Genomic DNA, 19420 nt, shown 5'->3' with positions numbered 1-19420 from the left:
GTATTCAAGACATGTCCCATCGATACACACCAAACAACCGCTCAAGTTGAAGATACAGCTTAGGTAATTACGTACATACGAGACACACACAAAACAACCGCTCAAGTTGAAGATGCAGCTTAGGTAATTACGTATATGCGAGACACACAAAACAACCGCTCAAGTTGAAGATACAGCTTAGGTCATTACGTATATACGAGACACACACAACATCACGCGGCAGCCCCTGAGGCGGCAGCCAGCTCGGCGATGATGGGCGCCGCCACGTGGGCCGTGTGCAGGCTCAGCAGCGTGGCGATCTCGAGCACCTCGACAATCTCGTGGGGTGTGGCGCCGTAGCCCAGCGCGTTCTTCATGTGCAGCTTGAGGCCCGGCACGTAGAGGTGCGTCGACGCGCAGTCGAAGGCGCAGTACACGAGCTCCTTCATCTGCAGCCAGCACGGTCAGCCAGCCAGCCACAATTACATGTCCACCGACAATTACATGTCCACCGACAATTACTGTCCACCCACAATTACTGTCCACCCACAATTACTGTCCACCCACAATTCCTGTCCACCCACAATTACTGTCCACCCACAATTACTGTCCACCCGCAATTACGTGTGGGATACAAGACGACATACCTTAGGCTCCAGCACGCCCCTGCCGCCCGTCGCCGCGCCGGGCACGTCCTTAGTCCAGGGCACGCTCGAGAACTCGAGATAGGCGGCAAAGAACTCCGGGTCGAGCCTGAGGAAATCCTCCCAGAACGCATGCCAGTACCCGCGCTTGGCAGCAAACTCGGCCTTGAGCCGCTCCTGCACGCTGTCGAACGGCTTCGCGATCTCGTCCTGGAACAAGCCCTCGTCGCGCAAGACATCAACGAGCAGCGGCACGCCAATGTTGCAGGCATGAATCCCCAGCGTGCTCGCCAGCTCGACGACCTCGACCAGCTCGGCCACCGTCGCGCCCTCGCGCAGCGCCGCCGCCGCGTGCGCCCGGACCCCCGGCGCGTACAGGTGCGTCGCCGCGCTGTCGACGGCCAGCCCGACCAGTGCCTGGTCTTTGCGCGACAGGTGGCCTTTTTCGCGCGGCACGGCGGATAGCGACACGCTGGCTGAGAAGAATTCGGGGGATAGCGCAAGGATGGACGCCCAGCCGTCGTGGAAGGCGTCGGCGCCGAGCCGGCGCGTGAACGTGTCGCGCTGCTGCTGCGTCGTCTGCTCATCTGCGGCCATGGTCACGGTGGTGTGTGCTGGTGTGTGCTGGTGTGTGCTGGTGTGTGCTGGTGTGTGCTGGTGTGTGCTGGTGTCTGCTGGTGTCTGCTGGGGTAGGAGCCGTCGCGACGCCAGAAGAGATGAGGGAATAGCCTCCTCAGGCGAGCCTGGGCCGTGTCTGGCCGGTGCATTGCATGTGTGGTCAGCCCCCGCCCCCCGCACCCTCGCTGAGCTGCGATGGCATCTCTGCTGGCATGCTGCCGTACCCCTCTCGGCAGATGGAAGCGAGGCACTTCGCTGGCGTCTGTGCTGCACGGTCAGTTGCGTGTTCTGACCCCCACATTGGACAGACATGAAGCTTCTCCGATGCAGGAGCCAGGTGGTGAGGGGAAGGGGAAGTCGTGTCTTGTGGGGAAGCGTGGCGTTGGGGAAGTCGTGTCTTGTGGGGAAGCGCGGCGTTGGGGAAGTCGTGTCTTGTGGGGAAGCGGCGGCGTTGGGGAAGCCAGGAGATGGTAAATGGGGAAAACCTGGGTTGGCGTTGTTGGACGGCAGGTGTTGGGGTAAGGGTGTGATCTTTTTCCAGAAAAACCACCCGGAAATCTATCCCCAGAAATAAAGACCTACACAATAGGAAAGGTGCACACCACGTGACTCTTTCCGAACTTTTCAAATCCCAGAATTCCTTAACAATAAAATGAAGGGTACAAGGCAAGAGCGACTTTGGTAAAAATATTAGCCCACTTTCTTCGAGGTACCGTCATTTCTGGCGCTAGCCTTCCGAGCCTCTTTCCAGGAAAAGATTACACTCTTATTAGTATTATTATTAGAAAGGAGACGGATGAATAAGATGAAAATCGACTTTGACGTGCCCCAAACGCAGGATGGATGACTGAGACAGCTGTATTGGGCAGACTTGAGAAATATGTGCCGATTTTCAACTTGCAGCCGGCAGACAATTCTGCTTTGCCAAGTACGCTTTGACCTCCTTTGAAAGTCAGAGGTGGAAGTTGCTCCTCGGTCGGGTTGATGGGCAAATAAGCAAATACATTTACTTCCATCATAAACCTTCGAGATAATTAGAGATCGATATGGAGAACACCACGGAGCGTAAACAAATCTTGAATGAACCCCGAAAAAGGGTTTGATACAATGTGTTTACTATCCCAATTTCCAAGTAACTGGACTAGGCTTTGCCGTCGATAAAGAAATCAGAGTGAGACGTTCTAGCCGAGTCATATTCACGGCAACTCCAAGTTCAAGATGAATGTAATAACTGACAGCAAAAAGGGCACTGACAGCAAACAGGGAAGAACAAATAGCCACCCAGCAGAATAACAAACAGTCACCCAGCAGAATAACAAACAGCCACCCAGCAGAATAACAAACAGTCACCTAGCAGAATAACAAACAGCCACCCAGCAGAATAACAGCCCTACCCGTGCTCAACTCCAGCCCCAAAGAAGCGGCCCTGATTCTTCTCGTCCTTCTCCCACTCAACATCGTGCGCAAACACGGCCTCAACCCCCGCCTCCTCCAACCCGCGGACCATGTCGATAGTCGCTTCAGCGCGCGGCCGGTCGGCGTGGATGCAGCACACTTGGCCGTGGGCGTCGCGCCACTCGCCGATGCGCCGCTCGCCGCGCAGGATCCGCCGGTCGTGGCACGCGTCGCCTGCGAGGTACACCCAGCGGGTGGCGCCATCCTCGCCCTCACCCTCGCCCTCGACGCGCGCTAGCAGGTTGACGTGGCCCGGTAGGTGCCCCGGCGCGTCGATGACAAGCAGGCTGCCGTCGCCAAACACGTCGAGCGTGGCCGGCAGGCGCAGCTCGGCGAGCGGTTGCCACGGCTTGGTGAAAGGAGCCGCTTCTGCAACAGGTGCAGTGTTACTACTGGCCGAGGGGTCGGGCAGCTCGATGGTGCGCGCTGGGTCCAGCAGGTCCGCCTCGAAGAACGAGTGGCTGCCGCGCAGCTCGGGCGAGCGGGCCGCCAGCACGTCTAGCGAGCCGTGGCCAACGACAAACATGCTGCGGCTAAACGGCGCCGGGTCGCCGACATGGTCCCAATGCACCTAACTAGAGTTGGCAAGACAGCCGAGACAACACGGGTCTAGATATAATACTGCCATCACGGATGAAAATGATTAAAAATAAAGTAAATGAAATAAAGTAAATAAAAATAGAGTAAATGAAAATAAAAACAAAGCACAGCTCGCACTTTATTTAAACCATATTCCGTGATAGTTATGTGGAACCGTCAACAAACAGAAAGCAACCCACGTGCGAGTATACCACAAAATCAATGTCATGCGGCGTTAGCCCGCCGCGCGCCAGGCTGTCGACCACGTCGGGCCGCGTGTCCATTGGCTGGCGCAGGGCGACATGGCGGCGGATGGGCTCGGCGTAGCGGGCGACGTCGCGACGGACGCCGAGGTCGAACACGACGCGCGTCGGTTTTCTTGCCGTGCTGCTGCCAGGCGGGACCTCTTCGTGCTCAACCAGGAAGCACAGCGACGGCACCGTGCTCCGCGCCCCCGGCGAGCACGGCTGCACAAAGTTCTCTTCGGGGATCGAAAAGTGCCCGCCGTGCAGCGCGCTGACGCGCACGATGGCGGGCCGCGGGCCTGGGGTGCGAGCGGTGGCCATGGCGGATGAATGAAGTGTGAGTGGCGGGCGAGTTGGGAGAGATGGGAAGCTGTTGAGTGTCGAGTATGTGTTGTAGTCCCTTCACTTCTCCAATCCGCCGTCTAGTGTCATCTTGTCTCCCTGGACTGCCCCCTCCCCCGCTCAATTGCGTCGCTGCTCTATTCTCCGGCTAGTGTGTTTCCGTCAGGATATATGTGCATCTTGTGCTGTTAGTAACTGCATGGCGTGGCATGGCATGGCATGGCTGGACTGTTGCGGCTGTGAGGGTCGTGGACCAACCACTTGCAGCACGCGTATGAGACAGCCAGATGGAACGGTATTTGTTTCTGGCGCGGACCTTGCACTACCATCTGATGCGTCGCGCTATCCAGAGGCAATCTCTCACCCAACTCAGACAAGGGGCTCGTGGCCAGAGAGCGAGGCAATCTTCTAGCAAGACTACTGAAATCTGCAACCAGCTGCGTGGTCAATACCATCCGATTAGTTAGTGGCTACACCTTTGACAAATTCCACCTTTGACAAATTCCCCTTCTCACATACGTAGCTACAGGAACGTGAACATAACAGTCAGAATGAACAAAGCCCAATGGAGCAAGCATCTATCATGGCCCTTCACTTGTCTGCCCTCGTAGCTCTATCTATTTCCTTGTCTGCCCTCTTAGCTCTATCTATTTCCTTGTCTGCCCTCGTAGCTCTATCTATTTCCTTGATTCAGCCATAGAAATGAGTCGCTCAAGGGCTATCACAACAGTGGATATCGCGATAGTTAAAATGGCAAAGCCACGCGGTCGAAGCCATTGGAGAAGCCGCTTCCCCGCACGCAAGCACCGGTTTTCTCTTGTTTACATACCTCGAGTTCTGCCTGCCTACAGCCTCAGCCCATTGCTACCTCACATCCTCACACGCTACACAGGACCAGTCATCAACTTCGTGGCACTTTCTTACTAATTACAGCATGTCGTCTGACAGCAGTCTGCCCCTTGCCATGGGCTTTGTCGGGCTGGGTGCCATGGGCAAGCCGATGGCCACCAACCTCGCCAAGGCGCTCCCAGCCGGCGCGCACCTGTACGTGCACGACATCGTGGCGGCGGCCGTGGACGAGCTGCACGCCTTGTTCCCGACAATCGTAGTCGAGTGCGGCAGCGCACGAGAAGTGGCGCAGAACGCGGTGCGCGAGACCCCCAATCCCCCTTTCCAAGTTCCCTCCAAAGAAGAGGAAGAAAAAACGCTCGCTAACACACCCCCAGGACGTCGTGCTGACCATGCTCCCCGAGGGCGCGCACGTCAAGTCCGTGTACCTCAACCCGTCGACCGGCATCATGGCGGCCCTCAACCAAACCAGCACAAAGCTGCTCATCGACTCCTCAACCATCGACACGGCCACGAACCTGCACATCCGCTCGCAGCTCGCCACGCACTCCCCAGGGACATCCTTCTACGACGCGCCGGTCAGCGGCGGGGTCCTCGGCGCGGAGCGCGCGACCGTCGCCTTCTTCGCCGGCGCGTCCCCCTCAGACCCCACGCTCCCGCGCCTGACATGCCTCCTGCAGCCCATGGGCAGCAAAACCATCCCGTGCGGCGGCGCATCGCTCGGGCTGGCAGCCAAGCTGTCCAACAACTACCTGTCGGGCCTGATAACCATCGCGACATCCGAGGCCATGGACATGGGGATGCGAGCGGGGATCCGGGCCGACGTGCTTGCGTCCGTGTTCAAAGCGGGCACCGCGCAGAATACGATTTGCGACGTGTTCAATCCTGTGCCTGGCGTGTGCGCGGCCGCGCCGTCGTCGCACGGCTATGTCGGCGGGTTTCGTGTCCAGCTGATGCGCAAGGATATCGGGCTGGCGGTGGCTCTGGCGCGGCATGTCGGCGCGAGGAATGTGTTGGGTGCGGCGGGGCTGGGCGTGTATGCTGCTGCGAGCGAGGCGGAGGACTGTAGGGACCGAGACTCGAGGGTTGTGTATCGGTACTTGGGCGGGAAGGAGCACTGGGAGGGGAAGGAAGTCGCTGCGGAGTGAGTGGTTGGGGAGTGTGTGGGCGGGCAAGGGCCTTTCGAGCGCAGCGAGCAGCCCGCCGCAGGCGCCCCCCGGGAGGGCCGCCGGAGGCAACGGGGTGAGCAAGTGATAGTTACCTAGCCTGAGTGGTGGCCTGGACGGGAAGACTGTTGCAACCGGCTTGGTTGTTATTTACCTGGCTGGCTAAAGACAGGAAAACACTGAGGTTCAAAGGTGGGTGCCTCTTGGTCAGGGGTATTGAGAAGCATTGGTGAGCGGGTGAGGGACTCAAGTCACGATCGGGCTTGGTTTCTGAATATTAATTATTTACATATGAAAGGTACATGGCTGCGTACTATTGTGTGCGTGATTATACATTAGACATGGCCAGTTACAGGCACAAATGTGCAGATATTAATCATCCTCTGTCCCTGGGTTTCGTCATGAAGAAGAAGAAGAAGAAGTAATGAATAAATGCCATGCCATGCCCTGCCCTGCCATGCCCTGCCCTGCCAGGCCGTTCTGCGCCTACTCAAAGTCGAGGCCGTGCGGGCGACCTTTGCGCTTGGCCGACCGCGGCGCAACATCAGCGCGCTTGCCGTTGCGGGCAGCGGCGGGCGGCAGCGAGTCGAAGCTGAGGGCGTACTTGGCGACCGAGTTGGCGATGCTCTTGCTGTTGAGCAGGAAGGCGTCGAGATTGAGGTTGTTGACGTCGTCGCCGGGGCCGTGGTAGTTGACGTCGTACGGTTGACCGGCCTCGCCGCCGAACAGGGCCGCCTCTTCGACCGTCTTGATCCCCTCGGCGCCCGTGAACAGGCCGCCCGCCGGGATGCCTGCGTCGATGAAGGCTGAGTAGTCGGACCGTCCGTCGAACGCCGACGGCACGTGCGCAGAGCCCTTAGCCGCGTAGAAGTCCTCAAAGTCCTTCTCGATGATGTCGGAGCCGGCCGGCCCGGCGGTGCCGAACCCACTGCCGTCGCCGTCGTAGATGCCGTAGATGGGGTTGGGGCTGGCGATCATGTCGAAGTTGAGGTACGCGCGGACCTTGGCGAGCTCGGCCGCGTTGCTGCTCAGCTGCTCGACGTAGAAGTTGGAGCCCAGCAGGCCGAACTCCTCGCCCGACCAGAAGCCGAAGCGTACGGCGTTCTTGACCTTGAACTGCGACAGCGCGACGGCCACGTTGAGGATGCCGACGGTGCCGGAGCCGTCGTCGTTGATGCCCGGGCCGTCAGACACCGAGTCGGTGTGGCCGCCCAGCACCAGCACGTTGTCGTGGTCGCCCTGCTTGGTCTCGGCCACGACGTTGAAGGTGACGCGCTCCTCGACGACGGCATCGACGTCGAGGACGACCTCGACGGGGCCCGCGGCAACCTTGGCAAGGATGGCCTCACCCTCTGCCTGCGTGATGCTGACGACGGGCGCGTACGCGCCAAACGGCTCGCCGAGCGTGCCGCTGATAGTGCCCGGCGCGTTGTTGTAGATGATGGCGCCCACGGCACCGGCTGTCTTGGCGTTGGTCGCCTTGATGGCGAACGTGCAGCTGCCGCGCGAGATGAGCACCACCTTGCCCGCGGCCTCGGCCGGGAAGTCGGCGGCGTTGCAGCCCAGGTTGGACACGGCGACCACCGTGCTGGTGGCGGTGCCGCCGGGCGTGTAGGTCAGGATATGGGCGTCTACGTCGCTGCCGGCCACGGTGAGCTTGGCCGAGCCCGCCGAGAAGATGTCGGTGAAGGCCTGCTTGGTCACGTCGTAGTAGTCGAGCGCCGAGAGCGTGTTGTACAGGTAGTCGACCGTGGCGTTGTGACCGGGGCTGCCAAAGGCGCGGTTGTGGCCGTTGGCATCGGCAAAGTCCTGCAGCTTCTGGGCGCTGGCCACGAGGCCATCGAGCTTGACCAGCCCCTGGAGCTGCTCGGAGCTGACCAACGGCTTGCACTTGGGCTTGGACGCACCCCTGGGGATGGTGGCGGCAGCCGAGAGGGCCGGCAGCGCCAGGGCGACGGAGGAGAGGACCCTCATGGTGATCGAGAAGTGCAAAAGAGTGACTTGGGTTGAGTAGTTAATAAACAAATACACTCGATCGAGGGAGGCGGTGGCGAGGAAGAGACGAGAATGCCACCAAGGGAGCAGCCGCCGGGGCAATTTGTATGTCTTTGGCTCGGGCGTGGCCTGGCCGGCAGCGCTGTTACCTGCCTCTGCTGCGACGCTACCTACACGCCATCCTGCCTTTTGTGGTCGAGATATTGTACGCTCGCTCGGCGCCACCTTCTCGAAGCCGCATCGCGCGGAATTGTCGCAGTCGGCAAGACGAGCACGTCGACACGCCCAGACGGCGGGCCGCCCCAATGCGGCAGTTACGAGTGCCTCTTGCATCAGCGGCCCTGCTGGTGGTCTTGGCCTTGTACCTGGCGGTCTTGGCCTTTGGCTTCGGTGCGACTCTGACGGGCCAAGCCATGGTTCGTTAAGGGCAGGTCGCGACATTGCGCACTTGGCAAAGCGACGGCAGCCAGGCAATTCGACAAGCGCACGTTGCTTGGCACCTACCTACCCAATTTCCCCCTGCCCCCAGTTGGATCGGAAGCCGCCATCTTGGCTAAGCAGACTAAGGCCGTTGAAGAGCCCCGCAGGGATCGGTGCCTCACTCGTGGCTCGAATCATGAGCTTATCTTGGCGAAAGGGGCACTAGTGCCGATGTGGTGCTCCACTGCTTTTATTTGCCTCGCTTGCGCCATTGCTGGTATTCATGCGTTCGCTGAGGCTGTGCTGCGTGCACCAAGAGCTGTGCTGCGTGCACCAAGAGCTGTGCTACGTGCACCAAGAGCTGTGCTGCGTGCACCAAGAGCTGTGCTGCGTGCACCAAGAGCTGTGCTGCGTGCACCAAGAGCTGTGATGTATGTGATGAGTTTGTTTTCTTCTGTGTCACGTTATTGAGCTGGACGAGGGGATTCATAAAGCCAATACTTCTCTATCCTCGCTTTCCTAGCCGCTTTGCCTAGTAAATATCAGAATGCTGACCATGCTGTCGTCGATAGTCTATCCTCCCCACATACAAATCAAAGATATATCCAGAGTCAATCCTTTCACTCATTTCTTATTTCCACTCTTGTTCTTGCTGCCGCCGGCGGAGCTGCCAGTGGTCGCGCTCAATGGACCAGCTGCCGAATCCATCCCTTCAGACGCGTTTCCGAGGGTCGCCTTCGGGTTATCGGGACGTGGCATCGGCCAGGACTTTGGCAGCTTGATGGAGGGGTTAGGGACTGGGTGGTGTGCCTCCCAAAACTGAGCCGATGCGGCGTATGCCACATCTCGTGCATGGAGCTCGGCACCACCTCTTGGAGCCAAGCCCTCCCTTTCCAGTTCAGCCAGAACGCAAACAACATACTTCATGCATTGAGCTGGCATGATCTGCCCAGCAACCTCCATCATTCTTGATATGTCAGCCCACAACACCCGGCCAATGAGGACTCGATTGTTGGGCTTGTCCGTGTGGAAATGGGCTTCTTTCATTTCCGCGATATACTCTGGCAGCTCCTGTCCGTCTCGCGTAAACGAATTCATGGGCGTTTTGTCCGGGTTATGAATTGACGAGAAGCGGAAGGCATCGAGCTGGTGGTGCACAGCCCCGGAAATCTGGTCTGGAGCCAAAGTGCCGTACACAACAAAAAGAGACCAATGACCTTTGGTCTTTGGGGTTTCGTTATACTTGTTCGGGTCCTTGGGTGGCTTCTTTGACGGAGGGCCCGACCAGCCGAGCCATAGCTCCGAGTCGGGCAGAGGCTCGGACGTTGGAGCAGACATTGCAACACGGAGAGTGAAGTATTGCCGTAGGGCTGGTAGGTACCTCTGGTGCTATTTCTGACAAGTGGATAACCTGACGACGAGCTTGACTAGCTGACTGTCGTTCAGCACGAGGTGGTAAAAGGAGATTGCGAACTTGTGAAGATGCTGTTGGAAATGCTGCTGCCAGGACAGGTCCCAGAAAGATTGCTCCTGCAGAGACATCTTATACGCCTCCATCGCCGGGCCCGCGCGTCCAACGGCTATTGCACAGCTCTCGGTCAGGCGCAGGTGCGACTCGAAACGTGGTGCTGGGAAGCTCTGGCGGTCGCGTGCCGGATACATGAGATGAACGGGCTGGCAGCCACGGGCTTGTAGCGGTCCCGCTGCTGTTTGTTATACGCCCAAAAAGTTGGACTTGCAAAAGTCTAATACGCCTCATCCTCGGGCTAGCCGCTTCCTGCCTGAGGTTGCACGGCTCAAACAGGCGCAGGTGCGACTTTGCGTTCGGCAGCTTCTGGTAGCTCGAGTGGCACAAGAGAAGAGATGATCGGGCTGGCAGTTGCGAGCGTGCAGTGGTCCGCCTGTCCGGTGGTGCACGGGAGAGGCATCGCGGCCCAAGCGGGCAAACAAGCCATCCGAAGTAAGACGACCCTGCGGCAGCGAAACGTCGAAGTGCAGAAAATTATCGTGGCTAGTATTCTTAGTTGGCATTTTTGTGATTGCTGTTCTTGCTTGCAATGTGCAGTTCTGCCTTGGAAATCCCAACTCGTGACCAGAAAATTGCTCACGTCTCTAAAGATGCGCAGCATGTTCGGGAAACGGACATGTGGCACAAGCACAGACAGCCAGTAGACAGGTCTGCAATTTCATCTCACCTTCGCCACGCTTTCCCCTTTCCATAAACGGCTCGAAACGCCAGACTCGCAGAGCCAGCTGCAATTGCAGGTGCAGGAGAGAAAGAACTACTGGCATGTCATGCTCCGAGCCGAGTCATTCGGAGGCAGGCGATGAAAATTATAACACAGGAGGCTTTCAGCATTTGATTGTCTAGGTTGTCTGAAGAAGCCATCCGATCGAGGCCAGGTTTTTCCTGCCGCCCAGGGCTGAGGGATCAGTGCAGCAAAAGGTTAGGAACTTTCGATTGAGATCCGAACAGGTTTGGAAGGCGCAATCCTAGTCAAACTCACATGAAAATACTAGCTCACAGACGCACCTACCGTTGTTCATCCGAATACTGGCGCAACCTCCATGTCACTCGCTCTTGCCTTGCCTGCCAAACTCGCGCCCTTACAGTTACAGTTGCGCTTGCTAATTTTTAGTTTCGCATAACTCGGGTGTGGGTGACAACTGGTACTCGAGCTCGAACCCCGCTAACAAAATATGCTCAATGTGGGAGGAACGTAGTACTCGCAGTGCTTCCAAATTGCCGGTCTCATTAAATTGCAAGCTCTTTACCTTAGTCTACCTAAGGCACTTGAAAGACGAATAGAAGAAAAAAAACTTATTTCGTATTTTCTTCTTTCGTCTAATCTAGAAGTTGGTTACTTCCACCGGAGGAGAAGACCACTACAATCAAGAAGCGACACGTGTTGGAGACAAGCTGCGCAGCGCGTAATCTTAAGGTACCGAGGTAGTTATCGAAGAGATTTACTACGTCGAAATACTCCATATATATCTTTCACTTTGAGAGATTATACGGCAGTCCTAAATTGTCTCAAGTTCACCGCAAGCGTCGTTGGTGAGCAAACAACGACTAAGAGCTTGGTGTGTATCTTATCTGTTTTAAAGGACGTCACGCCCACGGTGCACAACACCCGATCGAATGAACATGTGATAGAATATCGATATTCAAGCTCAGGAGTCGGGAATCCGAGGATTTGGACTGCAATAACTAACCAGACTCACCATAGTTACTGACTATAACTGATGGCCTAGGTCTTCCTTTCTTCGCCCAGAAGTCCGGCGGCATCCCCTAGTGCAACCTAATACCGGGACACAAAGGGAAGAAACCCACCCATGTATATCACAATGCGCTTTAGTGTACCGGGAGCACGATCACACAAAAACAACTGTTACTAGGAGTGTAACAACAGGGAAGTACTCTACCACATATTCTTTACCGCTGGTCCGGTCGTCCTTATACCTGGCACGCGTATCCGTCCGAGCAGAAACTAACAAGCACGAGGTTTCAAGTTGTCCCTCCGCCTGATCGAAGGCTATACAGACCCTGGTAGGACGTAGCAGCCCGACATGGAGGTGTATCAAATCTCTGCGAGAACAGCTCGGTTTACGCTTTCTTTAATTTATTCACATTGCCATCATCCTCGGCACTTATCACTCATCATTCTCTGTTCCAACTTGCACACCAAACTCATTCAAGCACGCCGTCGAGCTCATCTGTTTCCTAGAACCAGCATCAGAGACCACCTGTCTTTTGACGAACTTCTACGGTATCCCACCACTCTATACGGCGACATCCTAGGCTCCCACTTACTATGGGGAGCTGTACCTGATGTGGACAGATCTGGAGTCGGAGAAGTCCCTGGCGTTGGTGGTAAAGACTCTGAAAGAGAAGCATAAGAAGTAAGGACAGTCGGGCCATGTGTCCGCTTCAGGCAAGGTGTCAAAACCTAGGGACAGTGGGAAGGTGTCCAAGAAACCCAAGACTCCACAGCAAGTCAAACGGACGAAGCATTAGTCTCTCATGATTGTACCCCCGGGCTGGCAGAATCACGCGGCCGAGCATAATCTCAGCAAAATTCCAAATTGCCGGCGCTATCAAACTCTTTACAAGAATAACTAACTCGGCATACAGATTAGCGAGGCCAATTTCCACGTTAATAAACCCCACCTCTGGGAAATTGTTTCGCAGGTAGCGATGGGCAACGGTATACTTTGGGTCATGACCTGCGATATCTCAAGTAGCCAAGGCCTTATTACCGCCACAAATATCCGTCCGGGTGTCCCAGCCACTAAGCAACAAGATGCCAAGCTCCAAGACACGCCCGCTGAACCTGATGGATTGATAATATTCGTCGCAGTGATAATATTCGTCGCAGTATGCGTCATAGAGTTCCTTGTAAAGCGAAGACAGCAGTCTACACATTCTTGGCCGCTTCTCCGTCCAGGCGATCTATTTTGAAGCCCGCGATGACAGATTTACGAATCTCTCGGGCCAACGGCCTTTTCATTCTCCAAAGACAGTCCAAGTCTTTGGGTCTGAGCGTCGCCTAGTCCAGGGCCGTGGCTTCGCTGCGGCAGAGATGGTCCAGCATGCTGCCACCGCTGACCTCGATGCCGACTGGACGGCGTACTGTGACCACAACACTTATTAGCCATCAAGAGCGTAAGACGCCCAAGTAAGTAACGCGGCACGCGACACACACATGCCGCATACAGAAACCAGAGAGTCGGTAGGTGGGACAGTATGAGTTCAATGTGAGACGGCGGAGCGTGGTACGTCGCCCGCGGCTCAAGCCTCTAACACCGCAGCGTCACATGGGACCATCATGTGCGACCGCCACCGGAACCGGCAGAGGCTCCAGCCGCGGACCGATATCTCCCATTTCACAAGGAGACGGACGGCGCTGGCTGCGATCCACCGACGCGGAATAATTACTACCTCCTCCACGGCGGCGGCGGCTCCGGGATGGCTGTTTTCTTGGCTTTTCTCCGTCTTCCGAGCTCGGAGAAGGATGTCCCCGAACGGCGTGCTCTATGATTTGATCTGTGTGCTTCTATGATGCGGCAGCTCCTTTGGGGATGGATCTGAGGCGTCTTTGTACTCTGTGATTGGGTCTAGCAGCTTCCGCTGACAGTTCGCTGGCAGTTGGTCCCTTATGGCGTCTTCGATGGTGGTCGTGAGAGTCTTTTGAATCGACAGGACCAGGCTCTGGGAGAGGGGGCTGGGGGGCAGATCTCCATCAGCTTGGTTGTGATTTCCTGCGTTCCGCATGCGTTCCGCATGCAAGCCTCTCCTCCAGCCTCAGATGTCTCTCCTCTGCCGCGCTCGAACTGGTAAGGCTGAGCTCGGAAAGTTGAGTCTTGAGGTCGTCAAAGCGAGACTCCATGCGTTGCCTGTGTTGACTGTTAGCGCTGTCCGGAGATAGCCAACTGGCAGGGACAGAGCCAGCAGCATTCGCTGGCTAGCATAGCCGTGGGCAAGAACAAGGCAAATTTCTAGAGTCGAGATGAGCCTTGTATGACTGGAGCCTATCTGCTTTCAGCACGGCCTTGGCCGACTTCCAGGTGATCTTGGTGCGATTTTCTGTGGCGCCCGGGAGAACCGTTTTTGCCGGGCTCTCGAGGGTTTCGAGGCCCATGTGACACCTCCCAGGCAGCTTGCTCATCAGCTCTGCGACGCCAGGGTCCGTACCGTGGCCCGCCATGTTGGCGTCAATGCCGTCGAAGAGGTCACGGACCAGCTCTATGTCGGCGAGACGGCCTCGCAGCGAAGCAGGGGCGTCGGCGACCGAGGACCAGAATGCGTGAATTTGCTTGATTCTAGCCTCGATCTGGGCTGCAACGGTGACGAGTGCCGTGATGCTCGTCATGATGCTCACCGTAATGCTCGCCGTGATGCTCGCCTTTATGCCAAGAGGATCCATCCTGACAGCAGTGTTGAAAGCAGGTGGGAAGATGGAGACGTGCCCCTAGGCTCTTACCGACTATTGATGTTGCAGCTTTGTCCGGCGAGAGACGTTGAGTTTGAGCAGGCTGCGAGAGGCAGCCACCGCACCGATCTGATATGGGCTAGAAATGCAGCACTCTCCATGTGATTCTCATACTCGTTGGAGAGCGAGCCCCGACAGCTTGCATTGTGGCTGCGGTGCATGGCCCCCGAAAGTCTCGGAGCGTGTGGACAAGGCTCTGGTCGTCGCAACCAGGTTCGTCGCATAAATATTGCGCATGTGAGCAACAAGCTGACAAAGTTTATGATGAAGTCTTGCCACTTTCTAGAGCAGGGCTCTCGGTGCTAATTTGGCGGCGTCAACTTCGGCTCTCATCAAGCCGTCGATGCTCGAGACCAAATCGACTCGTGGTTAAGTATGACTCGTGGTTAAGTATGAAACCCTCAATGCCGACCCATTGCCTTCCGGCTACATTTCCTACGCCCGAGATGCATTCACAGACACCGGAGCCTCAAAATAATTAGATCGTCAGGCATGTTACAATGTGAAACTCTAGGGGCATATTCATACCTCAAATAACTAAAAGTAATTGCTGGTGAAGCGGTTCAAAAAGCACCACAACACAGCAACAACAACAACAATAATGACAACGTCAACAAAACGTCACGGCGGCGAGCCGCGGCTGATCTATGCGAAGCACTGGTATAGGAATTCATGGCTAGGTAGTTAAATATAAGAAAGAAAAGCCACTATTGCGTGCACTGGTTCGGGATAAAAAGACGTGATTTCTAAAGAAAGCCTAGGGAAAGTTGTTGAGAAGCGATGCCGATCTCTGACCAAAGGGAGGGCGGGCCAAGAAAAAAAGAAAAAAAGAAAAAAATCGTACATTGTTTCATAGAACACCCGATTGGGTACTGGTAGCCGAGAGCTCGTAGTATGGTCTCTACTTAGAATGCTAAATTATTGTGATGTGTTTCCTTTAGTATCGAGTCTGTTGATTAACCCACCTGGGGACCTAGGAACACAATGGTCCGCAAAGGCCACCTCGCTAGTATTATGCAAGAGTGTAAATAGCGTCATTCTGTCTTTCCCGGCTTCCTTGGTGTCCGGCAGGCTACTGGGCGGCTGCATTCAAGTCCCCGATTTTCCCGTACAAAAACTCACCGCAATAGTGACAAGTGCCCGGGGCCCAAAGGTATGAGTATGGAAAAAGCAGTTACGTACGAATATGGAGTACGTGGACAGCAGCTTATCAGTAATTAGCAGACTTCGGGGTACGATTATACATCTCACATCATGTCCCACCGTCAACCTCCCTCTCCATCCTCTCACACCCCCTCTCCTGTGCCACGCGCACTGCGCAGTGGGCGAGGTGCGTCAGCTCAGCAATGAACTCATCCACCATCTGTATGTGCAGCATCTCATTGCGCGTCAGGCGCCTGCGGCGAATGCCCTTAATCAGCTCCGGCGCAGACGCCAGCAGGCCGAGATCCGCCTGGGCGGAGCGCGGATTGAGCGGGTCAAGCAGGATACTGAAAAACAGCGTCACGACGGCCGACATAGGGTAAAAGGCCAGCACGGACGTCGACTCCTCGAGCAGGGCGTGGGGCACGGAGCGCAGGAACAGCAGGGTGGAGCGGCTGGCCTCGATGGACAGGGCCAGCGAGGAGCTGACGCCCTGCTCCTCAAGCTCGGCGACACCGCCGGCGACGTGGCCGTTGGCGCCCCAGGCGCGGCAGCGGCCGGTGGCGCGGTGGATGGTGGCCATGAGGTAGTGGTACTCGAAGTTGATGACGAGGGTGCGCACGCCGTCGGGGGAGCACTCGGTGAACTGGTCGGCGGCGGCGTCGGGCGAGACGGAGAGCAGCGGGCGGTGGTTGCGCGGCACCGACAGGCGCCAGCGCTCGAGCTCGTCGTCGAGCTCGCGGATGTCCTTGAGCAGCTCGGCGTCCGACTTGCGCAGCGCCTGCGCCGAGTACAGTAGGTTGCACGTCTTGGACTTGAGGAAGGCCAGCCGCAGGTCGCCGGGCAGGATGGGCACCGCCGTCTCCTCCCACGGCGCCGAGTCGGCATATTTGTCCTTGTCGAGGTACTGCACGGCTAGGTAGCCGGCGGGCAGCGTCAGGTCGCAGTGATTGTCGTCGATGGACGGCGGCTGGCCCGTGCGCAGCGAGATCTCCTTGTCGAGCGAGTAGCACAGCCAGAACAGCTGGCGCAGGTGCCGCTTGGCCTGCGAGGCGGATGGCGTTGACCAGGGGTCGGCGAGGAGGTGGCCGCCGAGGAAGAAGACGATGCGGCAGGCCAGGGAGTGGAGCAAGGTCGAAGACTGGACCTGGCCCGAGAACAGCTGGTGCGTGGACTGGAGTAAACGACGTCAGCAGGGTCGTTCTGGCGGCGAGAGCCATCTGGACTGTGTAGATACTGACCAGCATTAGGGCCGTCTGCAGGCCGGTCACGTTGAACTGCTGGAGCAGCACCGGCAGCAGCTGGTGGGCCTTGAGTGCGAACTCATCGCCGTCGATGGACTCTTTCACGGGGCAGCCCAGCAGGGACACGATAGCGAGAAAGGCAAAGACGCACGCCTTGGCGGCGACGGGCTCGGGCGACGAGGGGGCGCAGCCGTTCCATGGCGTGTAGGCAACGTCGATGGTGTGCTGGAACAGGGAAAAGTTGATGAAGGGGAAGACGAGCCTCAGGTGTGACGTCTTGAAGAAGGCGACAAAGGCCTCGGTGATGGACCTGTCGGGCAGCGAGAGGCTAATGGGCGGCGGCTGGATGGACTTGGACTGGGCGTCAAGAGACGGGTGGGCGGGGCCGTGGGGTTCCCACGACCACGGGTCGCCTAGCTGGGCCGGGAAGCTGGCCCGCTTGCCGGTGCGGGCGCAAATCAGGGCCTGGCACTCGGGCGAGAACAGCGGGATGCCATTGTAGCTGCTGATCTCGCCTAGATGGTAGCCGGCAAAGTGCAACTTGCCAAAACAAGCTCCCTGGGCGCCAAACTCTAGGTCAGACGGCAGTGACAGTGACAGAGGCAGCGGCAAGTGCGGCGGCGGCGGCGGCGGCGGCGGTGGTGGTGGTAGCTGTGGCGGCGGTGGTAGTTGTGGCGTGTTTACGCGCGTGTGAGAATGCGAGTGCGAGTGCGAGTGCGACTGCGGAGAATCGGAATCGCGAGTGGACTTCGGAGTTTCTGTGAGGCCCGGCTCGTGTGACCGGGAGCTTGGCCGAGGATTCCGTATGTCCAAGGTGGTGGGGCGGTCAGCGAGATCCGCTCTTGCCGGGCCGGGACTATGGCATGGGCTCTTGCTGGCTCTGGTGGCAGCCCCCCTCGGCTGGAGGGCTCGGTTGAAAGTGCACGCCAAGCCGTGATGCGTGCACCAGTCGCACAGCGGCACGCCTCTGTCGCACTGGATCTGAACTCGCCGGCGCGTTTAGCTGTTGGCTTTTGCTGCAGTGGATGGAATGTGCAGTAGGTAACAGAAGGGGATGTGCAGAAGAAAATGTGCAGTAGGGACAGAAGGTACCTTTCGTTTGTGGCACGCGTCGCAGGCTCGTCTTCGGGACTTGGGGACGCGGACGCGGGACGGAAGCATGCTCAGGGCGAACGAGTGCCTCAACTGGGCGACGGCCTCTGCAATTCGCCTTTGGCGAGCCGTTATAGCGGCATTGCCAGGCAAAGATTGGTAGGTGGTGCAGTGTTAGTGTAGAGGTCAGGTGGAAATGGAAGGGGACGGGAGCCGAGACAGAATTCGGATGGGTGCCGACGGGAGTGCTCAGATCTAGCCAGGCCAGGGGCTCTAATAGGTCCGAGGCGTCGGCCGAGCAAGAACTCCCGTCCCCGTCTGCGCGTGCGCTTGGAACCCCAGGCACGCACTGTGAGCAGAATCGCCCGAATTGGCTCTCATATTGGGCTCGTAAAGCTGTGCGACGATTGAACTGATGCCAATTCCACTGCATTTTACCTCTTTGAAATTCCTTTGGACCTTTGGAGAGCCTGGAGAAGGAACGGGCGGGAGCTTCGCAGACTCGGACTCTGAGACAGACAGTCGCCGCTTCTTTCTTGCACGGATCAATGACGCGCTGTTCCTGGTACGCCCCGCTGCAATGCCGTTTCGAGTTCGGACCCTAACCCAGCAACAGTTAATCCTCTGACTCAGCGGCGAAAACTGCCACCACTGACAGGCCAGCATTTGGTGACTAAGCGGCATTGCTGGCACATGGCTGCAGACTGGCTGGCGGGGCATCCTCAATTCCTTCCCCCACCAGAAGAAGACATCGAAATTTTTGGAATTTTCCTCGCACCCACCAACCCACCACCGACACACTGGAGCGCGAACAACCGCGGCGACCGACGGCCGACGGCCTGGTTTGTCAGCGCGATGGTATTTCCATACACCCATGGCAAATGTGATTCGCAGTTGAAACCCACCGCCGCAATTCGCCCTCGCAGCACGGGACATGGACATCGCGAGAATACGGGCTCGGGAACGTGCTGTTTCCCGCCCCCCCACCGAGAGGTTGCGAGAGCAAACACGTTCAACGTCGACGTTTGCCTTTGAACCAATCGTTGCACCTGTCCAATTGCCAGACTTCAAGCCGCACTTCGAGCCGCGCCACTTGTTGTTACCAATATTTCGGTCGGCGAACGGATCAATTATCAAGCATTTCGCGCGCGCTTTCTGGTTCTCAGTGGAGCGCGATGTCGAGACACAGCCCCATCGCCAACTGCCAAACAGTCTGGGCCCATCTGCCTTGCATGAACACCTATGTCATGAAATATTGATCGGATTATTTTCGTCCATGGATTGTCGATGCCCCTCCTGCCCAGACTCTGTCATCGGCTTCGATCTTGCCGCTGACAAGCAGTTGCCTGCTAGAGCTTTGCACATTGCCATCCGTCTCTCCGCACACTCCACCGATGCGGCCGCTAAGAAGCGGCCGGCAACCCTGGAGCTGCTCTCCCCAAATCACCAAAGGCTTTCAAGCCGGTGACTAAGCGGCGCTGCTCTCGTTGGACCCTCTCGTACAGCACTCACTAGCCGAAATAAGGGGCGACGAGGAGCTGGATCGTTCTCAGATGGAACACACTCACCATGCTTGCGGATCGCAGCGCTCCACGGCTGTCGAAATTTGCCCCACGCTGAGGGACGCTGCAATAACTTAAGACGGCAGCCCTTTTC

At 57.3% G+C, this 19420-nt stretch overlaps 6 protein-coding genes across 6 annotated transcripts; 1 reads left to right on the top strand and 5 right to left on the bottom strand.

Moving 5' to 3' along the window:
• Positions 1 to 176: 176 nt before the first annotated feature.
• B0T26DRAFT_811828 (AhpD-like protein) lies at positions 177 to 3841 on the bottom strand (the record flags this gene model as incomplete). The annotated part of the gene is made up of 6 exons (XM_060447290.1): positions 177 to 428; positions 627 to 1237; positions 1330 to 1377; positions 2065 to 2111; positions 2636 to 3267; positions 3476 to 3841. The coding sequence occupies 6 exons, from the start codon at positions 3839 to 3841 to the stop codon at positions 213 to 215; spliced, it is 1920 nt and encodes a 639-aa protein (XP_060299307.1). The 3' UTR covers positions 177 to 212.
• Positions 3842 to 4796: 955 nt separating this feature from the next.
• B0T26DRAFT_750656 (NAD binding domain of 6-phosphogluconate dehydrogenase-domain-containing protein) lies at positions 4797 to 5859 on the top strand (the record flags this gene model as incomplete). Its single annotated transcript, XM_060445256.1, has 2 exons — positions 4797 to 5009; positions 5089 to 5859. The coding sequence occupies 2 exons, from the start codon at positions 4797 to 4799 to the stop codon at positions 5857 to 5859; spliced, it is 984 nt and encodes a 327-aa protein (XP_060299306.1).
• A 256-nt stretch (positions 5860 to 6115) lies between these two features.
• B0T26DRAFT_706301 (uncharacterized protein) lies at positions 6116 to 8449 on the bottom strand. Its single transcript, XM_060441802.1, has one exon. It carries the CDS (start codon positions 8311 to 8313, stop codon positions 6364 to 6366), a length of 1950 nt encoding a protein of 649 aa, XP_060299305.1. The 5' UTR covers positions 8314 to 8449; the 3' UTR covers positions 6116 to 6363.
• A 467-nt stretch (positions 8450 to 8916) lies between these two features.
• Positions 8917 to 9630, bottom strand: B0T26DRAFT_750654 (uncharacterized protein; the record flags this gene model as incomplete). Its single annotated transcript, XM_060445255.1, has 1 exon — positions 8917 to 9630. One exon carries the CDS (start codon positions 9628 to 9630, stop codon positions 8917 to 8919), a length of 714 nt encoding a protein of 237 aa, XP_060299304.1.
• A 4032-nt stretch (positions 9631 to 13662) lies between these two features.
• Positions 13663 to 14430, bottom strand: B0T26DRAFT_259652 (uncharacterized protein). Its single transcript, XM_060434034.1, has one exon. It carries the CDS (start codon positions 14217 to 14219, stop codon positions 13758 to 13760), a length of 462 nt encoding a protein of 153 aa, XP_060299303.1. The 5' UTR covers positions 14220 to 14430; the 3' UTR covers positions 13663 to 13757.
• Positions 14431 to 15537: 1107 nt separating this feature from the next.
• Positions 15538 to 17833, bottom strand: B0T26DRAFT_674953 (uncharacterized protein; the record flags this gene model as incomplete). Its single annotated transcript, XM_060439766.1, has 3 exons — positions 15538 to 16602; positions 16670 to 17653; positions 17765 to 17833. 3 exons carry the CDS (start codon positions 17831 to 17833, stop codon positions 15538 to 15540), a joined length of 2118 nt encoding a protein of 705 aa, XP_060299302.1.
• Positions 17834 to 19420: the final 1587 nt, after the last annotated feature.

Source organism: Lasiosphaeria miniovina, assembly GCF_030549165.1.
Source record: "Lasiosphaeria miniovina strain SMH2392-1A chromosome Unknown B0T26scaffold_3, whole genome shotgun sequence".
NCBI classification, from domain to species: Eukaryota; Fungi; Ascomycota; class Sordariomycetes; order Sordariales; family Lasiosphaeriaceae; genus Lasiosphaeria; species Lasiosphaeria miniovina.
The sequence above is the reverse complement of the archived record's forward strand: the minus strand, read 5'-3'. Positions and strand labels throughout refer to the sequence as shown.

Bases quoted from the DNA above. Each gene is read 5' to 3' on its own strand.
- B0T26DRAFT_259652 (XM_060434034.1), bottom strand. From the start codon at position 14,219: ATGGATCCTCTTGGCATAAAGGCGAGCATCACGGCGAGCATTACGGTG.
- B0T26DRAFT_706301 (XM_060441802.1), bottom strand. From the start codon at position 8,313: ATGTCGCGACCTGCCCTTAACGAACCATGGCTTGGCCCGTCAGAGTCG.